This window comes from Cyanistes caeruleus, chromosome 17 (genome assembly GCF_971803275.1).
Source record: "Cyanistes caeruleus chromosome 17, bCyaCae1.hap1.1, whole genome shotgun sequence".
In the NCBI taxonomy this organism is placed as follows: Eukaryota; Metazoa; Chordata; class Aves; order Passeriformes; family Paridae; genus Cyanistes; species Cyanistes caeruleus.
In genome coordinates, this window is record NC_141717.1 from 1,182,298 (window position 1) to 1,198,174 (window position 15,877).

The 15,877-nt window shown below is 56.7% G+C and overlaps 1 protein-coding gene across 2 annotated transcripts in view; it reads right to left on the reverse strand.

The window, feature by feature from the left end:
• Positions 1–12,605, reverse strand: part of NTN3 (netrin 3) — a 35,154-nt gene extending 22,549 nt beyond the window's left edge. Inside the window, exons 1-3 of one of the 2 annotated variants that reach the window (XM_086854128.1) lie at positions 12,397–12,605; positions 11,271–11,382; positions 812–1,807 (exon numbers count right to left, since the gene is read on the reverse strand). In XM_086854128.1, coding sequence (XP_086710254.1) covers positions 812–1,778 — 967 coding nt within the window. In that variant the 5' untranslated portion in view covers positions 1,779–1,807; positions 11,271–11,382; positions 12,397–12,605. Of the gene's footprint in view, positions 1–811; positions 1,808–11,270; positions 11,784–12,396 lie in introns of those variants that run through there. The other variant, XM_086854130.1, reaches the window with a different exon arrangement.
• Positions 12,606–15,877: the final 3,272 nt, after the last annotated feature.

The window sequence follows — 15,877 nt, forward strand, 5'->3', positions numbered from 1 at the left end:
TGAAGTGGACAGCTGGGTTCTCAACAAGACATCGATCACAAATACTAACAAGTCCTTCTGACTTCTGGCACATCCACTGAGCCTTTCAGAGGCTGATTAATGGTACAGCCTTCCCTTGTCGCCATCCTCCCACCACCCCCTGAGACCTGGGCTCCTGTCCAGGAGGAACGAAAGGCTGTTCCTCCCTCTCCCAGACCTTCACAAGACTCTGGCATCCCCCAACTCCATTCCAAACCAGAACAAAAAGCAAAAGTCTCCACCAAAATCCCATAAGTATTCACAAGTAGGACAGCCAACTAATATCAATTTGGTATTTTGGTGACAATATTTTTCACCTGGGGAAACCTTTGCAAGGACAGACAAGCTAAAATCACCACACAGAATGAACACAAAGGATAAAATTTTGAATTGGGAACCTCAGCCTCTGTCAGGTTTTTCTGCCTGCTCCCTGTCCCCAAGCACATCTCACAGGGAACTGCTATGATTTCCCCTCTGGCCCATAGACAGCTGGTTTGCTACCCCAGGGAAACAATCCCAGACAGGCATCCTGTGCTGAGGTCTGTTGACTGGCTGGAAGACATTAGTGGTTTTTGGGAAGGTTTTGGTGCTTTGGCTCATGGTGGAACTACTGCATCTCTTAGAGGACACCTGCAGCAGAGACAGGGTAGATGGTTGAGCCTTTCCTGATCCTCCAGCACAGGGGATGCTCCCCAGCATCTCTGGAAAAGCACACTTCATCACTTTGGCTCAGCACCCATCACTGTTTTAGCGTTTCAGCCCCAGAAAACAAAAATGTTTAAAAATGCCTTACCCAGACACTCGTTGGCCTCACGGGCACTAGCCCGCTGCCAGGGCCGGTCGTAGTGGAAGGGCTTGCAGCGGTCGCACTCGGGTCCCTCTGTGTTGTGCTTGCAGTCGCACACCAGCTTCTGCTCCTTGTCCTTAACACAGCGTGCTGCGTGCCCGTTGCACTTGCAGCGCCCGCCAACCTGCAGCTCCCCCACGGCATAGTAGTAGGGAGTGGAGCCTGTGCCCCCCTCCTCCTCGCCCGTGTCCCGGCTGCCCAGATCACGGAAGAGATGTGGGCGGCTGAAGACCACGCGGATGTCGGTGGCCGTCACCCAGTCCTGGAGGACGGGGCTGCTGTCAAAGTCCTGGGCCGAGGGTCGCCCATCAAGGGTGCTGAAGGCAATGAGCCCCCCGGTGAGCGGGTAGAGGTCGGTGAGGCCATCGGTGCACAGGGCCTCCTGTTCGTTCTGCTTGGTGACCGTGGCTTTGCTGGGCTTGCCGTAGATCTTACGGCACTGGGAGGAGTAGTACTGGTAGGGCACCCAGGTCTTGCCGTAGTCCATAGACTTGAGGATGGCAGTGGACTCGGGCCGGGGCGAGCAGAACTGGAGGCTGACATAGACTACCTCAAACTTCTTGCCAAGGGAGAGGGTGAGGGTGACATTCTGGGGTGAATGGTGGAGGGTTTCTGAGCGCCAACAGGTCATGTTGGAGGCAGTGTTGAGGTCAGTCAGGTAGGCGGGTGGGTGGGCTCGGCGGGGGTCTGAGGCATTGCAGTGCCGTGTCGGGGGCTTCCCACATGTGCTGGAGGCTTGAACCTCTTTCCCAAAGGCAGCATTGACAAATTCAGGGATGCAGCGTCGAGGAGCACCATTCTCATCATAGCAAGGGTCTGGGGGAGTCTGCTGGGCCACAAAGGGGTTCACTGTCTGGGACAGGCCCAGCATGGCAGTGGTGAGGAGCAGACGCAGGAGCTGCAGGACCTCCATCCTTCTGGGGAGAGGGAAGTGGCTCCTCCCTGGAGGAAGAAGAAGAGTGAGTCACACCAGCAGTGTCATGGCCAAGGCACCACCCATGCTGGGAGGGATGGTAAGAGATGGGAAACTCTGCCATGTCTGGTGCATCACCTGTATCCATCTTCCCACCCTATATCCACTGATGCAGTATCCTGGGAGCAGGGCAGGGAGGCAAATTACCTCATATTGCCTCATCCACACCAATCCCTCTCTGCTCATCAGCAGGACTGAAATACCACAGAAATGGGAAAATGGCCTGAGCTTTGGAAGGAAGAGGTTGAAATCAGGGTACAGCCCTTCCCTGGCCTCTTACAAACTGTCCTATGGTGATAGAAATGTTCCTGCCTGCCAGCAGGCACAAGCTGTCACACACAGTTCAGAGACCTTGTCACTGCATGGCTGACAAGAGCTGGTGGTGAAAAGTTAGAGGAGGAGATCTTTCATATTCAACAGGAGATGCAAACCCCAAGTCTTCCACCTGTGGCACAAAATAGCTCCTGACAGAGCAGGAGAAACAGGAAGCAGCAAAAACACCTTGAATGCACATTGTGCAAGAGGCAGGAGCTTGTTGGAATGAAGACCTGGAGCTCTTGAACACACCACTGATTTCTTTGCTGGTTATGGGCACAGTGGCTTCTCAAAGCCAGGGGCTGGATCCCCTCCAAATTCCTCTGCCACACTATTCAGCAGCAAAGGAAGTTATTCCGGCCTCATCCCCAAGAAATCCAGGTCTGGGTCTGGTGTGTTTGTTTACTGGGGGAAAGGCCAGAACCAAATGCAGGACCTGGCTGGGCTCCTCTCTCAGCAGCTGCAGCACAGGGCCAGGGAGCCTAGTGGCTCCCAGGAGATGTGGCCCATCTCCTGAGTTACTGTCTTGAAGAGTGGAAGAGGTCTGGAGGTCACATTCCCTCCTGCTGGCTCTGAATGAATGAAGGACCTCCCTCACAATGCAGATTTGCCATGCCCCATTCTTGCCATAGCAGACCCCTGAGCCTCCTGGAGGGGTGGGTGGCATCAGTCCTGCCATCCCATGGGTTGTGCTGAGCCAAAGCAAAGTTGTCCATCGTCTGACAGCCCAATGCCATGACTAGGCAGAAGAGGATGCCCTGATCTCTCCCTCTCTCACTAGTAAATCTTTAGAGGACAACTTGTGTTTCTCTTTGAGGAACAATGCTCTGCATGACCCAGCCCAGTACCCCTGCCTCCAACCCCCACCTACAGCCCCAGTGTCACTCCTGCCTTTCCATCTGCCCACTCTGGCCAAAGGAGGTTTCAAGGGACAGCCCATTTCAATAATCCAGGACCACTTTTTTTTGTTGTTTGTTTGTTACTCCATTTTGCAAAGCAAAAGGAGCCATGACTGTGGAAGAAAACTGCATCTCCAGGCTGCCAAACCACTAACAGGGAAAAGTTCTTCCCTGCCCAGCTACAGTCAGCGCGGATCCACAGCCTGTGCCTACCAAGGGAGCTACAGGGACAGGGGTCTCAGCCCATTCTGGGACATCTCCCCCAAGGCAAAACCTGCCCCTGCGCTTCCATGCTATTTCCTCACTGCTTAATCCTCTTCTGATGGAAAAAGATGTGAAAAATTGGAAACTCCTTTGGTGGTCCCTGCATTGCTCCAGCAGCACAGTTCTAACTTTACAACAATGCTACAGAGCCTTTTGGGGACATGTCAGCCCGTGGCTCGGTGACGTGGCCACCAGCAAGACAAAGAATGTTGTGGCCCATGTTTGTTTTAATAGTTTTATTGTTAATGGTTTATTCCTATATTCCCCATGTTTCCCCCAGAGTTGGTTTCCCCCTAAGTTGTAACCTCCCCTATGTTACCCGTGATTGTGACCCAACCCCTTATTCCAGTACCTTCTCTATCTTTCATTGTAAACCCTGCCCCTTGTTCTGGACCCTTCCCTGTTCATCCCCAGTTAGCCCAGACCCCTGTGATCCCTCCCCTTTGGAAATCCTCGATTCCTTGAGGCCCCATAGGCCCATGAGACCTGTCCTCTCCTCCCCCTTACCCTCATTGGTTCCTATATTCTAAACCCCACCTCATGCTCTTCCCCTGCATGTTACTGATTGGTTAAGATTTTGTACCACCCCCGCCAAAACCTCCCTATATTTAATCCTGTGCACAGCAGTGCTCAAGGCTCTTCTGCCCCTGACCCCTTCAGCCCCAATAAATCCTTCTTTGCTGGAATCTCAAACAGAGAGCCACTTCCTTACTCCTTTGCCCAATCCCTGACGTCGGTTAGCAATTCTACACTGTAGAGTAAGTGGCTCTAAAGGTTCTGCCTTAAGTAATTCCCATACTGAAGCAGTTCCCCACACCTGGTGTGGCACCGGTGTCATTTGAGCTAGCCTGAGCTCCAGTGGACCACATCAAAAGGATACTCTCCCTGGAGTGCCCAGAGCATTGAGAACCCACTACTAGAGGAGTGTGGCTGCAAGATTAGAGACTGCAGGGATAGCAGTCTCTAATAGAGCAGCAGTCACCACAGCAGAGGAGGTGTCATGCTACGAGCACCAGGTAGTGAAGAGCATCCCCCACTGCAGGCAGCCTACAGGGCCCTGTTGGGAGTCCTGGCCCCACTGCAGGCAGCTGCCTCCTAAGCAGGAGATGAAGCTGTGGCTGCTGCCAGATCCCTGCATTTGCTTGTGCAGCAAAGGTTGCGGCGGGTTAATCCCCCAACACGATCCTGACAGGATGATGCCCAGCCCCTGCCTGGGCACAGTGGGCACGAGCCCTTGCCAGCCCACTGGCAGAGCTCTGCTCCTGTATTCTCACCCAGCAAAGGGGCTGCAAAGTGCTGATGTACCCCCCCCCCCGCCACTCAACGCGCAGAAGGACCTGGCCACGCAGATACTTGCAGAAGCCATCACAGCACCTTTGGCCCTGTGGTGCTGCCAGCCCTCTCCCCTCGACTGCCCTCCTCCAACTGCACATCCCACAGAGGGCATGCAGTTCAGGTGCTTCAGCCATCACCTCCCATCCCACCACCCACAGGGCAGCACTGGCACGGAGATAATCTGTGGGAAAACCTCTGCACTAGGAGGAGAGAAGAGAAACCCCCAGGACTCCTCAGCAGCTGTGTCCATCCACTCCAGTGAGAATCAGGATGTATGGAACAACTCATCTACTAAACTCTGCCAACAAAGAGTCTCCTCCACACCCTCTCAGCTATGTGGCAGCAAGGTGACAGGAGTAGGGACATGCTCAAGCAAAGGCCTTTTAATTTCCTGTCTGTAAGACACAAAGGTGTGGGGAAACCCATGCCCAGGGGAAAGCAACAGCAGCAGCATCTCTGGTAGCCAGGAGAGAGGCCACAGGCAAAGCTGTTATGAGCACTGGAGCAGCAGGCCTAGAACCTCAGACCAGGTTACTGCTGGTTTAGGCATGCACGGGGGCATGAGCATCTCTTACTCATCCTCCCTGCCACAGTGGGAAACTTCGTCCCTCCTGCCAGTCTTACCAAGGCACGAGTCCCTGAGTTTCAGTGCCAAAGTCTTGGTGGCTCTGCTGACGGGGAGTGGCCATCAGGGAGCCAACACTCGCTCAGCAGCACATCAGCACTGTGGAGGCAGGGCATGAGTGGAAATCATTATCATCCGCAGGACCACACACAGGCACGCACGCTCCTTGCTCAGCTCACCCCATTATCCCACTGAAAGAGAGCTGGGGCCAGTGGTCTCCGTGGGCCTCACCTCCGTATTGGAGAGGAGGGCAAGCTGCAATCTGCTCCCTTTTATGCATATTCAGCATGACCCTGGGACTGCCGGCAAGCTGCCAGAGAGGCCTGGGAGTGGGTATTTCTCTCCCTGGTTCCCATCTGCCCCCCTGCTTTCCACATCCCAACTTTGCTGCTCCTGGTTCAGATCAAATGGAGACACTGCTTATGAAGCAGAGAGAATTGGGATGACTCCTGGGTGCTGAATCCAGCCCAGCATGTTCCTGGATCTGGCATGAGGAGGGACATGAGCAATGGAGCCCCTTTCCCAGGGACAGCATCCCAAAAGTGTCCCCAGCGAGGCTCTCAGGAGGCTGCCAGCTCCCTGCCACCAGCAGCAGCCGTGGCCTGGGGGAATGTGGCGGCAGGGCTCACCCTTCCCAAGGAAGCAGCTGCCCTCCCAGTTCCTCCCCAGAAGCGGCTGCATTTTTGAGGTGGGCTATTTCCTCACTCCTCCACTCTGGGCATGCTAACAGCCGTGTGGCTTGGAAGGAAGTCATGCTGCTGGAGCACTTCAGAAGTGCTTTAAAAAAAAAATTAGCTTCCACATCCAACACCTCCACACCCCTTCCCTCTACAACCACATGCTTCTCAGAGCAACCAGCAGTGTTTCCCTGCCTTGTGGGAGACTTGTCAGGACAATGCTCCAGCCCACCATGGGCTCCTTTTCTATCATCTTTCCAGGAGGCAGTGCTACCAAGGGTGATGCTGGGTGCAGATGCATGCCTGGAGCTCCAGTCTCCCAAGGCTGAGCCATCAGGTAGGTCCTTGGTCCCCAGAACAGAATGGATGAGGCAAGTGCAGCAGGTGAGGCAGGGCAAGAACAGACTTCCCACAATGTGGATGCTGGTGCCTCCAGCAGGCCCAGGGTCATCACCTGGCAGACCGGGGCCACAGCAACTTCGCTGAAGTAATTACAGGATTAGGTGGAACAACACAGGGCAGGGAGGGAAGCAGGTTATTAAGCAAATTTGATCCCAGGACCTTTGCAGCACAGGAGCAGCCTTCTCTAATTAAAGTGGAGGGGAAGGCACAAGTGGTGCTCTGCTGTTGGAAAAATGTGGGCTTAGAGGGCAGGTGATGGCTAAAGCTGAGCAGCCAGCACTGCCCTGGAAGGGGATGGGAGAACCCCAAGGTATGACAGCGGAATTGTGCTGCTCCCCCAGGTTGATGCCCCTGCACTAATGCTGCTGCCACACTGCAGCTGACTGTGTTTCTCCTCCAGGTCAGGACAGCATGGTGTGGGGGGGATTTGCATCACTTGAGGAAAAGACGTGGCCTTACTTGGAACTGGTTGAGATGGGAATGACTGGTCTGTGTGGGGCAGAGATGGAGCCATCCACCCACATGGGACACAAATATGCACAGCAAAAGGCATGGATCAGGAAGCAGAGATTCCTGGGCAAGGACCAAAGGACCTGAATACTTGAGGGGGTCCAACAGCTAAGACTCTTGGGTAAGACTGATCCAGGAGGACTGCTCGTTCCTGAACTGTCATCCCCAGTAAAGCCCACCAGCACCTCAGATGCCCTCTGAGAAGGAAGCCACTGGGAGGATAGGACAGGACCCAAAGCAGAAGAGGAATGATGTGCTCAGAGAAGATGAAACCAGGCACAAATGACCAGAGCATCTCCCTTAACCAAGCTGTATCTGCTACTACAACCTGCACATTTCCACCTTGTTCCAGGCCCTTTGCAATGAGGGTATCTGCACTCCCTCGCCACATGTGCTGTGGGAGCAACCCCCTGCAACTCTGCCCCAGCCCATGAATAAGATCCATCCTGGGGGGCTGCCAGCATCCTTGGATACCCAGGTCCCTCTCCCACCATGCCCATGCCAGCTCGGGGAATCTTAATTCCTCCACCTAACAAACTCTGCTCTGGCTGTGGATAAATCATTCCATGTGTTTCTGGGATATAAAAACACAACTGAGAAGTATTTTAAGTGAAAGGAAAAACTCCATGGAGCCAAGGTACTGGTCCGGCTCAGCTTTCCAGAGGGAGGGAGTGTGCGCTGGGAGAGGATGGAGGGATGCAGTGTGGCTGAGAGTGCTAATCGCCTTCCCAGCTGCTAATGGAGCAACTGGTGCCCACTTGGGACATGGCTAATGGCACAAAGGAGATGCCTCACTTTCCTTTACAAGCTCCCTCATCTCTCCTGATATTTAAGTATCAGAAGCTTTGAGTGCTTACGGCCCCACATCCACAGGGCTGCCCACTCCATGCAGCCCCTTGGGCTCTCAGCCCCCTGCATGCACAGCTCAGGGGGGCAATTACACAGCAGCATCATCCTGCAGCAGGCACTGCAGGTGATGGATATTGCAATGCACTCTTGGCAGGTCGGAGCCAGAATTACACAAGCCATACGATACCCCGGTGGTGCCAGGAGACACGTACAAATTACACTGCACACAGGAAAGGATGGGCCAGATTCTGACCTCAGTGCTTTGGCATCAGCCCGAAGTAACTCCATTCACATCAGGCCAAACCAAGACGTAAGCAACTCCATTCAAATTTACACTGGCATACCTGTGGTCAGGATCTGGCCTGGCTTGAATTAGTTGCAGCCCAATGTTACAAAAGGCAGCAATGGAGCCCAGATTTCCAAGGTTATTGAAAACAACCAAAAAATAAAGGAAAAAAGAAATCCACCATAAAACAAACAGTCCCCAGGCTATTCAGCTATGTGCATGGAGCTGTCAAATGCAGGATGCTCGGACACATCCCTGCTCAGCAGTTGTAGTAACTCATAAGCCATACTGACCACAGGAAGGAGGGACCAACACCCAGCATGGGTGAGCCCATTCTGCTCACCACCGGCCCTGGGTAGAGGTGGTCCCACTCTGGGGAGAGGAGACTTCAGCATAATATCACCCATGTTATGTGGACCTGAATCTATTTTTCTGCAACACTCTTGCATTCCCCAGCTAGTACAAGCTGGAGATCTCCTCCTAAAGTTCCCAATGCAACAGTAGCTCAAGGAGATATTTAGAGCTCTTGACTTTGCAGGACAAGCAATCACTCCCTGGATACATTTGGATTCCTTGTGGGTCCCTGCCAACTCAGGGTGGTCTATGACTTTTTTCTACCCCATTTATTAACCTCTACTACATCTTGACGAGACAGTTGTTTTACCCAGCCCTAACTCCACCGCAGTCTTCCAAACCCCTATGCACATTCCTACCACAGTGCTTGGCTCTACTGAGTGGTCTCAGCAGTATCCCTCAAGGTGCAGTGGGTTTTCCTCCCACTATTCCCAGTGGATGCAAGGGATTCAGAGTTCCAGTCCACAAGTCCTCATTGCTTCCACCCCTTTCCACTCCATATGAGAATAAAGTGATCTGGTTTCCATAACATCCCTCATTGCATTTTCACAACATGACGGGCACAGATGTTGAAAATAGTCTGGATGAATATTTAAAATGGTATTCAGAAATGACAACATTTGGCCAGCTTTGAAAGATCTCTCACATTGGGCAGAGGATGGCTCACAATAACGGGCTGGAAACATTCTGCACTTTGACATCTCATTTTTTTTACCCCCTCTCTGGCTATTGGTGCGATATTTCATGCCCCTGGTGTCCCACAGTCTGTTATTGCTTGAGTGCCAGCCAAGCCTGCAGCATTAGGAAGAAGCTGTCACGTACGTTTTTAAACATCACGGGGCAAAGTGGAATATGGAAAATCTGTCGCGTTTCCATACCAAGCACAAGTGTCCTGCGCAGGCTCAGGGAGGGGCTCCAAGGGGCACAAAATAATTGCTTCCTTATGGAGCAGGGCCTGACTAACCAGGGTGGGGGAACAGGAGGCAGAGGTGCTCTCTCAACATTCTTGACATGGTGGGCTGCTTCCCTGCTGAAGATGTGTCAGCACACCCCCCCAAGGTGTGCACTGATGCTCACCTCCTTCTTCAGGGCTGGGGAAACTCCCTCTCAGAGTCACACTTAACACTTCCAGCAGCCAGCCAAGGTGGGACCTCCATTCTGTCCAACCCAGAAGAAGACACCATCATTCTGGTGCTCAGAGAGCAGTGGAAATGCCCCTCAGCTTCAACGCCTAGCAGCTTTCATTTCTGGTGAGCATCTTGTGCTCAGCTGCATCCCTAGGCCAGGCTTCTCTCTTCCACAGCTTGCAGACACACACCAGCTCCTTCCCAGCCTGGCATTACACCTTCCCTCTTCTGTGCAGAGACCTACCTTCCTTCCACACACATGCGGAAGAGGAGGGGATGTTGGGATACTTGCAGCCCACCCTGATCTTGGACTGCTAGATCTCCTGTCCCCTCATCAGCCTGCTCCAAACAGGTGTCAGAGCAGCACAGCAGCTCCCTCTGTTTTGTAAATGGGATATTGCAGAAAAAGAGAAAAAAAGTTGACCTCTATCCATCCAAACACCTTGGGGTGTGTTTCCAGCACACAGCTGAAGCTACATCCCTCTCCACTGGCTATGGAGAGATCTAGCCTCTCCTAGCTTTGAGAGACAGGCAACGTCAGACTTGGCTGGGAAAGAAGGATCTGTGGCATTTCCAGCCATGCAGGGTGTGTACATCCAGGTCTGCACTCAGTACTGCCTCAGTCTGGCCACTAGTCCAGCACAAATGGCATGGACGGAGGTGGCGATGCTCAGCCTGGCTTACATCCCATACATTCATGGGATGAGCTGCCTGAGAGAGCAGTATCCATGCCCAAGTGCTGCATAGATGAGCATCAAGCCAGCAGGGCCACTGTGCTGCCAGAGGAGCTTGTGCTCCTGCCCACAGGGCCTTCCTCACCCACCCTGCTTGGGGATGCAGCAGACTGCCAAGCACCATGTCCCCATGGACATGTTAGTCCTCATCCCGAGAAAAAGCTGACTTTCCACCCACTCTCCAGTGGGCCAGGGAAGCTGTGGGTAGGATAGTGTTTTGAGGAAATGAGATTTCAGCAGCTCCAAGAGAGGAAAGCAAAAGCAAACCCACCAAACGCAGCCCAGCTTCCCTTCTTCCCATGAAGCTGCCCACTTGCACGTTCACTAGCCAGAGCTCTCATCCCAGCTGTGGCTCAAGGGCCAGGTGCCCGGGGTGCCAAGGGTCTTGCCCAGCCTGGCTCCAGAACTGCAATGGAGCAGAGCACATCCAACAGAAGCTGTTTCCAAAGGGAGCCAGTCCTTTGAGCCACCCCGAAGGGGAGTCTCTCGGAGCAGCCATGCTGGGAAGGGACCAGCGATGGTCCCCAGCCTGGGATAGCGACGAGGGCGATGCCGCCCGCCCAGGTAGGTGGCTTTGTGCCGGCAGAGTCCTCACAGGCGGAGCAAAGCCTGCAGTGGGACCAGCGGGCAGGGGACCACGTGCATGCCTCGTGCCCGGTCAGCCGGGGCTGGCACCGCAGGCTCGGCCTGGCAGGGCTCCCCTCTGCCCGCACCGCACCCGCACCGAGCGGGGTTGCGGCACTGCGGGGCTCCGTACGGCGCCCAGAGCCCCCGGGCCGGCTCTGCGGGGCGGCGGCAGCGAGCCGGGCCGGGCCGAGCCGGGCCAGAGTGCGGAGCGGCGGCGGCCGGAGCTGCCCGGGGACGGGAGCGGGGCTCGGCGGCAGGCGGGCAGCCCCGCTGCGGGGAGGTCCTGCTCTCGGCAGTGAAAGGATGGAAAGGGAAATAAAGGGAGGGTGAGTGCGGGGGGAGAGGGAGGAATAAAAGGCAACGAGGGAGGGAGCGGTGGGGACGAGAGCGGGAGCCCGGAGCGCCGGGAAGTTGGGAGCGCAGCTTACCGCGGCCGGGCAGGTAGCGGGGCCGGTGTGGGCGACAGGTCCGGGAGCGGCGGCGACAGGAGCCGGGGCCGCGGCGGGGCGGACGGCGGGCAGGGGTAGCTCCTTCCCGGTGCTGGCCGCAGCACGAAGAAAGGAAAAAAAGTGAAGAAAAGGGTGGGTGGGTGGGGGGAAGCAATGATAACAAATTTCCAGGGAATCGTGCGTGGAGGACGAAATAAGGCGAAATTGTGGAAAGCGGGAGCGCTGCTCCCGGCGGTGCGGGCGGGTCCCAGCGCCGTGCCCGCAGTCGGCCGCGCTCCCGCCCGCGGCTGCTTCGGCTGCGGGAGGGAGGGGGGGAGGCGGGGGGAGGGCGAAAAGGAGAGGAAAGGGAAAAGAAAAACCACCCCTTAAAAAAATAATAAAAACGAAAAGAAAAGCAAGAATTGGAGAAACTGAGCCCCGACCGCCGCCTGGACGCGGAGTAAAAAGGCTCCAATAAATCCCGGGTTGAAAAGAAGGGAAAAGTCACCTCCCCGAGGAAATCAGAAGCAGATTTCTAGCCATTTAATCACATGCAGGGAGGTGTGTGCGTGTGCGCCGCCCGCCGCCGCTGCCAGCCCTGCCTCCGCCCTCCGCCCCGCCGGCAGCACAGCGGGCAGGGCCGGAGCCGGGCGGGGAGCGGGGCCGCCCCGGCGGCGGGCAGCGATCCCCGCGGGGTCCCGGGGGCAGCGATCCCCGCGGGGTCCCGGGGGCAGCGATCCCCGCGGGGTCCCGGGGGCAGCGATCCCCGCGGGGTCCCGGGGGCAGCGATCCCCGCGGGGTCTCGGGGGCAGCGATCCCCGCGGGGTCCCGGGGGCAGCGATCCCCGCGGGGTCCCGGGGGCAGCGATCCCCGCGGGGTCTCGGGGGCAGCGATCCCCGCGGGGTCCCGGGGGCAGCGATCCCCGCGGGGTCCCGGGGGCAGCGATCCCACCTGCCGCCCGGCCAGCCCCGCCGCACCGCCGAGCTCGCTCAGCCCACAGCGGGTCCATCCCCGCGGAGTGCGGGTGGCTGCGGGCCGTAGCCCACCACGCCGAGGGCTCGGCGGTGCCGCAGCCAAGGCAGCCGGTTATTCTCCCTCTGCTTCCCAGAGCAAATGAGGCATTTACCAGGCGGGAGCAGCTCCTCTTACGGAGGAAGCTAGAGTCTCCGCTCCATCCCGTGGTGCAGGGGCTTTTCACGCGCTGCTGCACCAGAGTCGCCCTTGGTCTCTGATTTTTGGGCGGGGAGAAAGAGAAGCGGGGCACTTCCGTACCCAGCAGCTGCCTCCGGGCTGCCCCTGGGGGGCTGCTCCGCTATCCCCAGGCCACCTGCGAGCGGGGCACAAAAAAGGTGAAACTAATTTAATCAGTTTGCACGAGGCGGTGCAGGAGAGCAGGAAACCCGGACGTGGATTCTTTCCCTCACTGGGGTCGTGTTCACAGCTCTGCGGCCCCCACATCTGCCAGTCTGGCCTGGAGAGCATCCTCTTGTAATTGCCCTTGCAATAGATGTGAGGACTGAAGACAGCACCAGAGACGGGAACAAGGACAAGGTGCCAGCACAGTGCCCACCCGTTATGTTCAAAGCCCCACCCACCATCACCCTGCTCCCGGGGGACTCTCGGTTACCCACATCCTGTTGCTCTGGGGCAGCAGGTTGCAGGAGCAGTTCTCCCAGCCGGCTGGCAGATGCTCACTGAAGGAGCAGACCCCAGCTGGCTGCAAGCCCCAGGGAAATTGCTGTTGGCTGCTTTTTGCCTTGTTGCACTAAACACATTCCTCCTCTTATTCCAGCAGCAGGGATGTGGATAAACAGGAGTGAAGCCACCGGGTGACAGGACAGAGAAGACTGGGCCATGAGCAGGGGAACATCAAGGCTCTAAGTCCAATGCTACGGGTGTCTTGTAGCCCCTCTGTCTCTCTTGGGGACACTCATGCATTTGGACAGCTGGGCAGTCAAGCCAGAAGCCATAAAAGCAGCCCCAATGCAGATGCCAGATGAGACACCAGTGCAGGACCAATGTTTGCTTTGTGTGGGATCAGATCAGACTGCAAGGCAGAGCAAGGCCCAGGGTTGTAAGAACAGTGTGGCACCAGGGACAGTCTGGGATGATGTATGCAATAAGGCAAAATGGGGCATGGCTAGAAGTGACATGAAGTAGGAATTGTCCAAGGCATTGAAGGCCTGAAGGCATTTTCCTCACCAGGAAATGCAAGGACACCCATGAACGTGAGCCGTGATACTGAACCAGCCTGGCCTGGCTGCTCCAGGGTGGTGCTGAGCTGGGGGGGCTGCATCACCACAACCTCAGTGCTGCTGTTTTCACACCCATTGGACCCCCACCATCCCGTGACTCAAACATGATGTTAGAAACACTGGTCAGCATATGAAAAAGTTTTGGGACTGCTGTCCACAGGCCCCACGTCAGTGAAAGCTCAGTTGAGATTGGCAGAAGCGGTTTCTGAATCCCTGTTTCCCCTGTTCCTTCTTCATAGGATGGAGAGTCTGAGAGAAAGATGTGAATCTGATTTTGACAAATGGGAGTACTACAGACATCAGCAGGGATGGAACACTCACTGAAGTAGGAATCAGACTGTGAGACCCTTTCAGTGTTCTTCCACATGCTGACATCACCCAGCATTTGCTGCCTTCCTGGGCAGATCTGGCAGGACGAGAGGACAAGCACACTGTGTTGTTTGTCACCCTGCGGTCTGCAGGAAGCTCTGCCCATCACAAGTTCCCAATCTGCATCCATTCCTGCTCCTTGTGCCTCATGAAGGCACAGTATTTGGTGTCTGCCAGGCCTCCCAGACAACAAAGGATTGCTGAAAGGACACAGACATCCACAAGCTGTTGGAGCAAAAGTACCAGCACCAAGTCAGCTGGGGTACATACAGAATTGTTGAATGGGTTGGAGGGACCTTAAAAGATCATCCAATCCAATGGCACAGCAGGGGTATCTTTCACCAAATTGCTCATTCAAACCTCTACTTGAGCACTTTCAGGCATGGTGCAGCCACAGCTTCTCTGGGTCCCCTGTGCCAGGCCCTCACCACCCTCACAGGGAAGAATTCCTTCCCAATATCCTATCTAACCCTGCCCTCTGGCAGTGGGAAGCCATTCCCCCTTGTCCTGACACTGCAAAGTCCCTCTCCAGCTCTGTTGGAGCCACTTTAGGAACTGGAAGGGGCTCTAAAGTCCCCCTGGAGCCTTCTGTCCCCCAGGCTGATGCCCTCCTCTGCCCTCTGTACCTCGGCCCCCTGCTCCCCACTTCTCCTGCAGCACACACTCAGAGCCAGCCCAGCCCTGCAGAGGACTGCCCTGCCCATTGCCTTGTGCCCACAGAGTGGCTCGGAGCCAGCACTGGACCCCGATCCCGATCCCAACCCCGATCCCGATCCCGGCACCAATCCCGATCCCGATCCCGACCCCGGCACTGATCCCGATCCGATCCCGATCCCGACCCCGATCCCGGTCCTGATCCCGATCCCGATTCCGGTCCCGATCCCGATCCCGACCCTGATCCCGATCCTGATCCCGATCCCGATCCCGGTCCCCATCCTGGTCCCCATCCCAGTCCTGATCCCGACCCCGATCCCGATCCGATCCCGGTCCCGGTCCCGGTCCCGATCCTGATCCCGATCCTGGTCCCGATCCCGACCCCGATCCCGATCCCGATCCCGATCCGATCCGATCCCGATCCGATCCCGGTCCGATCCCGATCCCGATCCCGATCCGATCCCGGTCCCGATCCCGATCCCGATCCCGATCCCAGTCCCGATCCCGATCCCGATCCCGGTCCCGGTCCCGATCCCGATCCTGGTCCGATCCCGGTCCCGATCCCGATTCCGATCCCGATTCCGATCCCGATCCGATCCTGATCCCGATCCCGATCTCGATCCCGATCCCGATCCCGATCCCGGTCCCGGTCCCGGTCCCGGTCCCGATCCCGATCCCGGTCCCGGTCCCGATCCCGATCCCGATCCCGATCCGATCCCGGTCCCGATCCCGATCCCGGTCCCGATCCCGATCCCGATCCGATCCTGGTCCCGGTCCAGGTCCCGATCCTGATCCCGATCCCGATCCCGATCCCGATCCCGATCCGATCCCGATCCCGACCCTGATCCCGATCCGATCCCGGTCCTGATCCCGATCTCGATCCCGATCCGATCCCGATCCCGATCCCGATCCCGATCCCGATCTCGATCCCGATCCCGATCCCGGTCCCGATCCCGATCCCGATCCCGATCCGATCCCGGTCCCTGTCCCGATCCCGATCCCGGTCCCGGTCCCGGTCCTGATCCCGATCTCGATCCCGATCCCGATCCCGATCCCGATCCCGATCCCGATCCGATCCCGATCCCGACCCTGATCCCGATCCGATCCCGGTCCCGGTCCCGATCCCGATCCCGGTCCCGATCCCGGTCCCGGTCCCGATCCCGATCTCGATCCCGATCCCGGTCCCGATCCCGATCCCGATCCCGATCCCGATCCCGATCTGATCCCGATCCCGATCCGATCCCGATCCCGATCCCGATCCGATCCCGATCCCGATCCCGATCCCAATCCCGGTCCCGATCTCGATCCCGATCCGATCCCGATCCGATC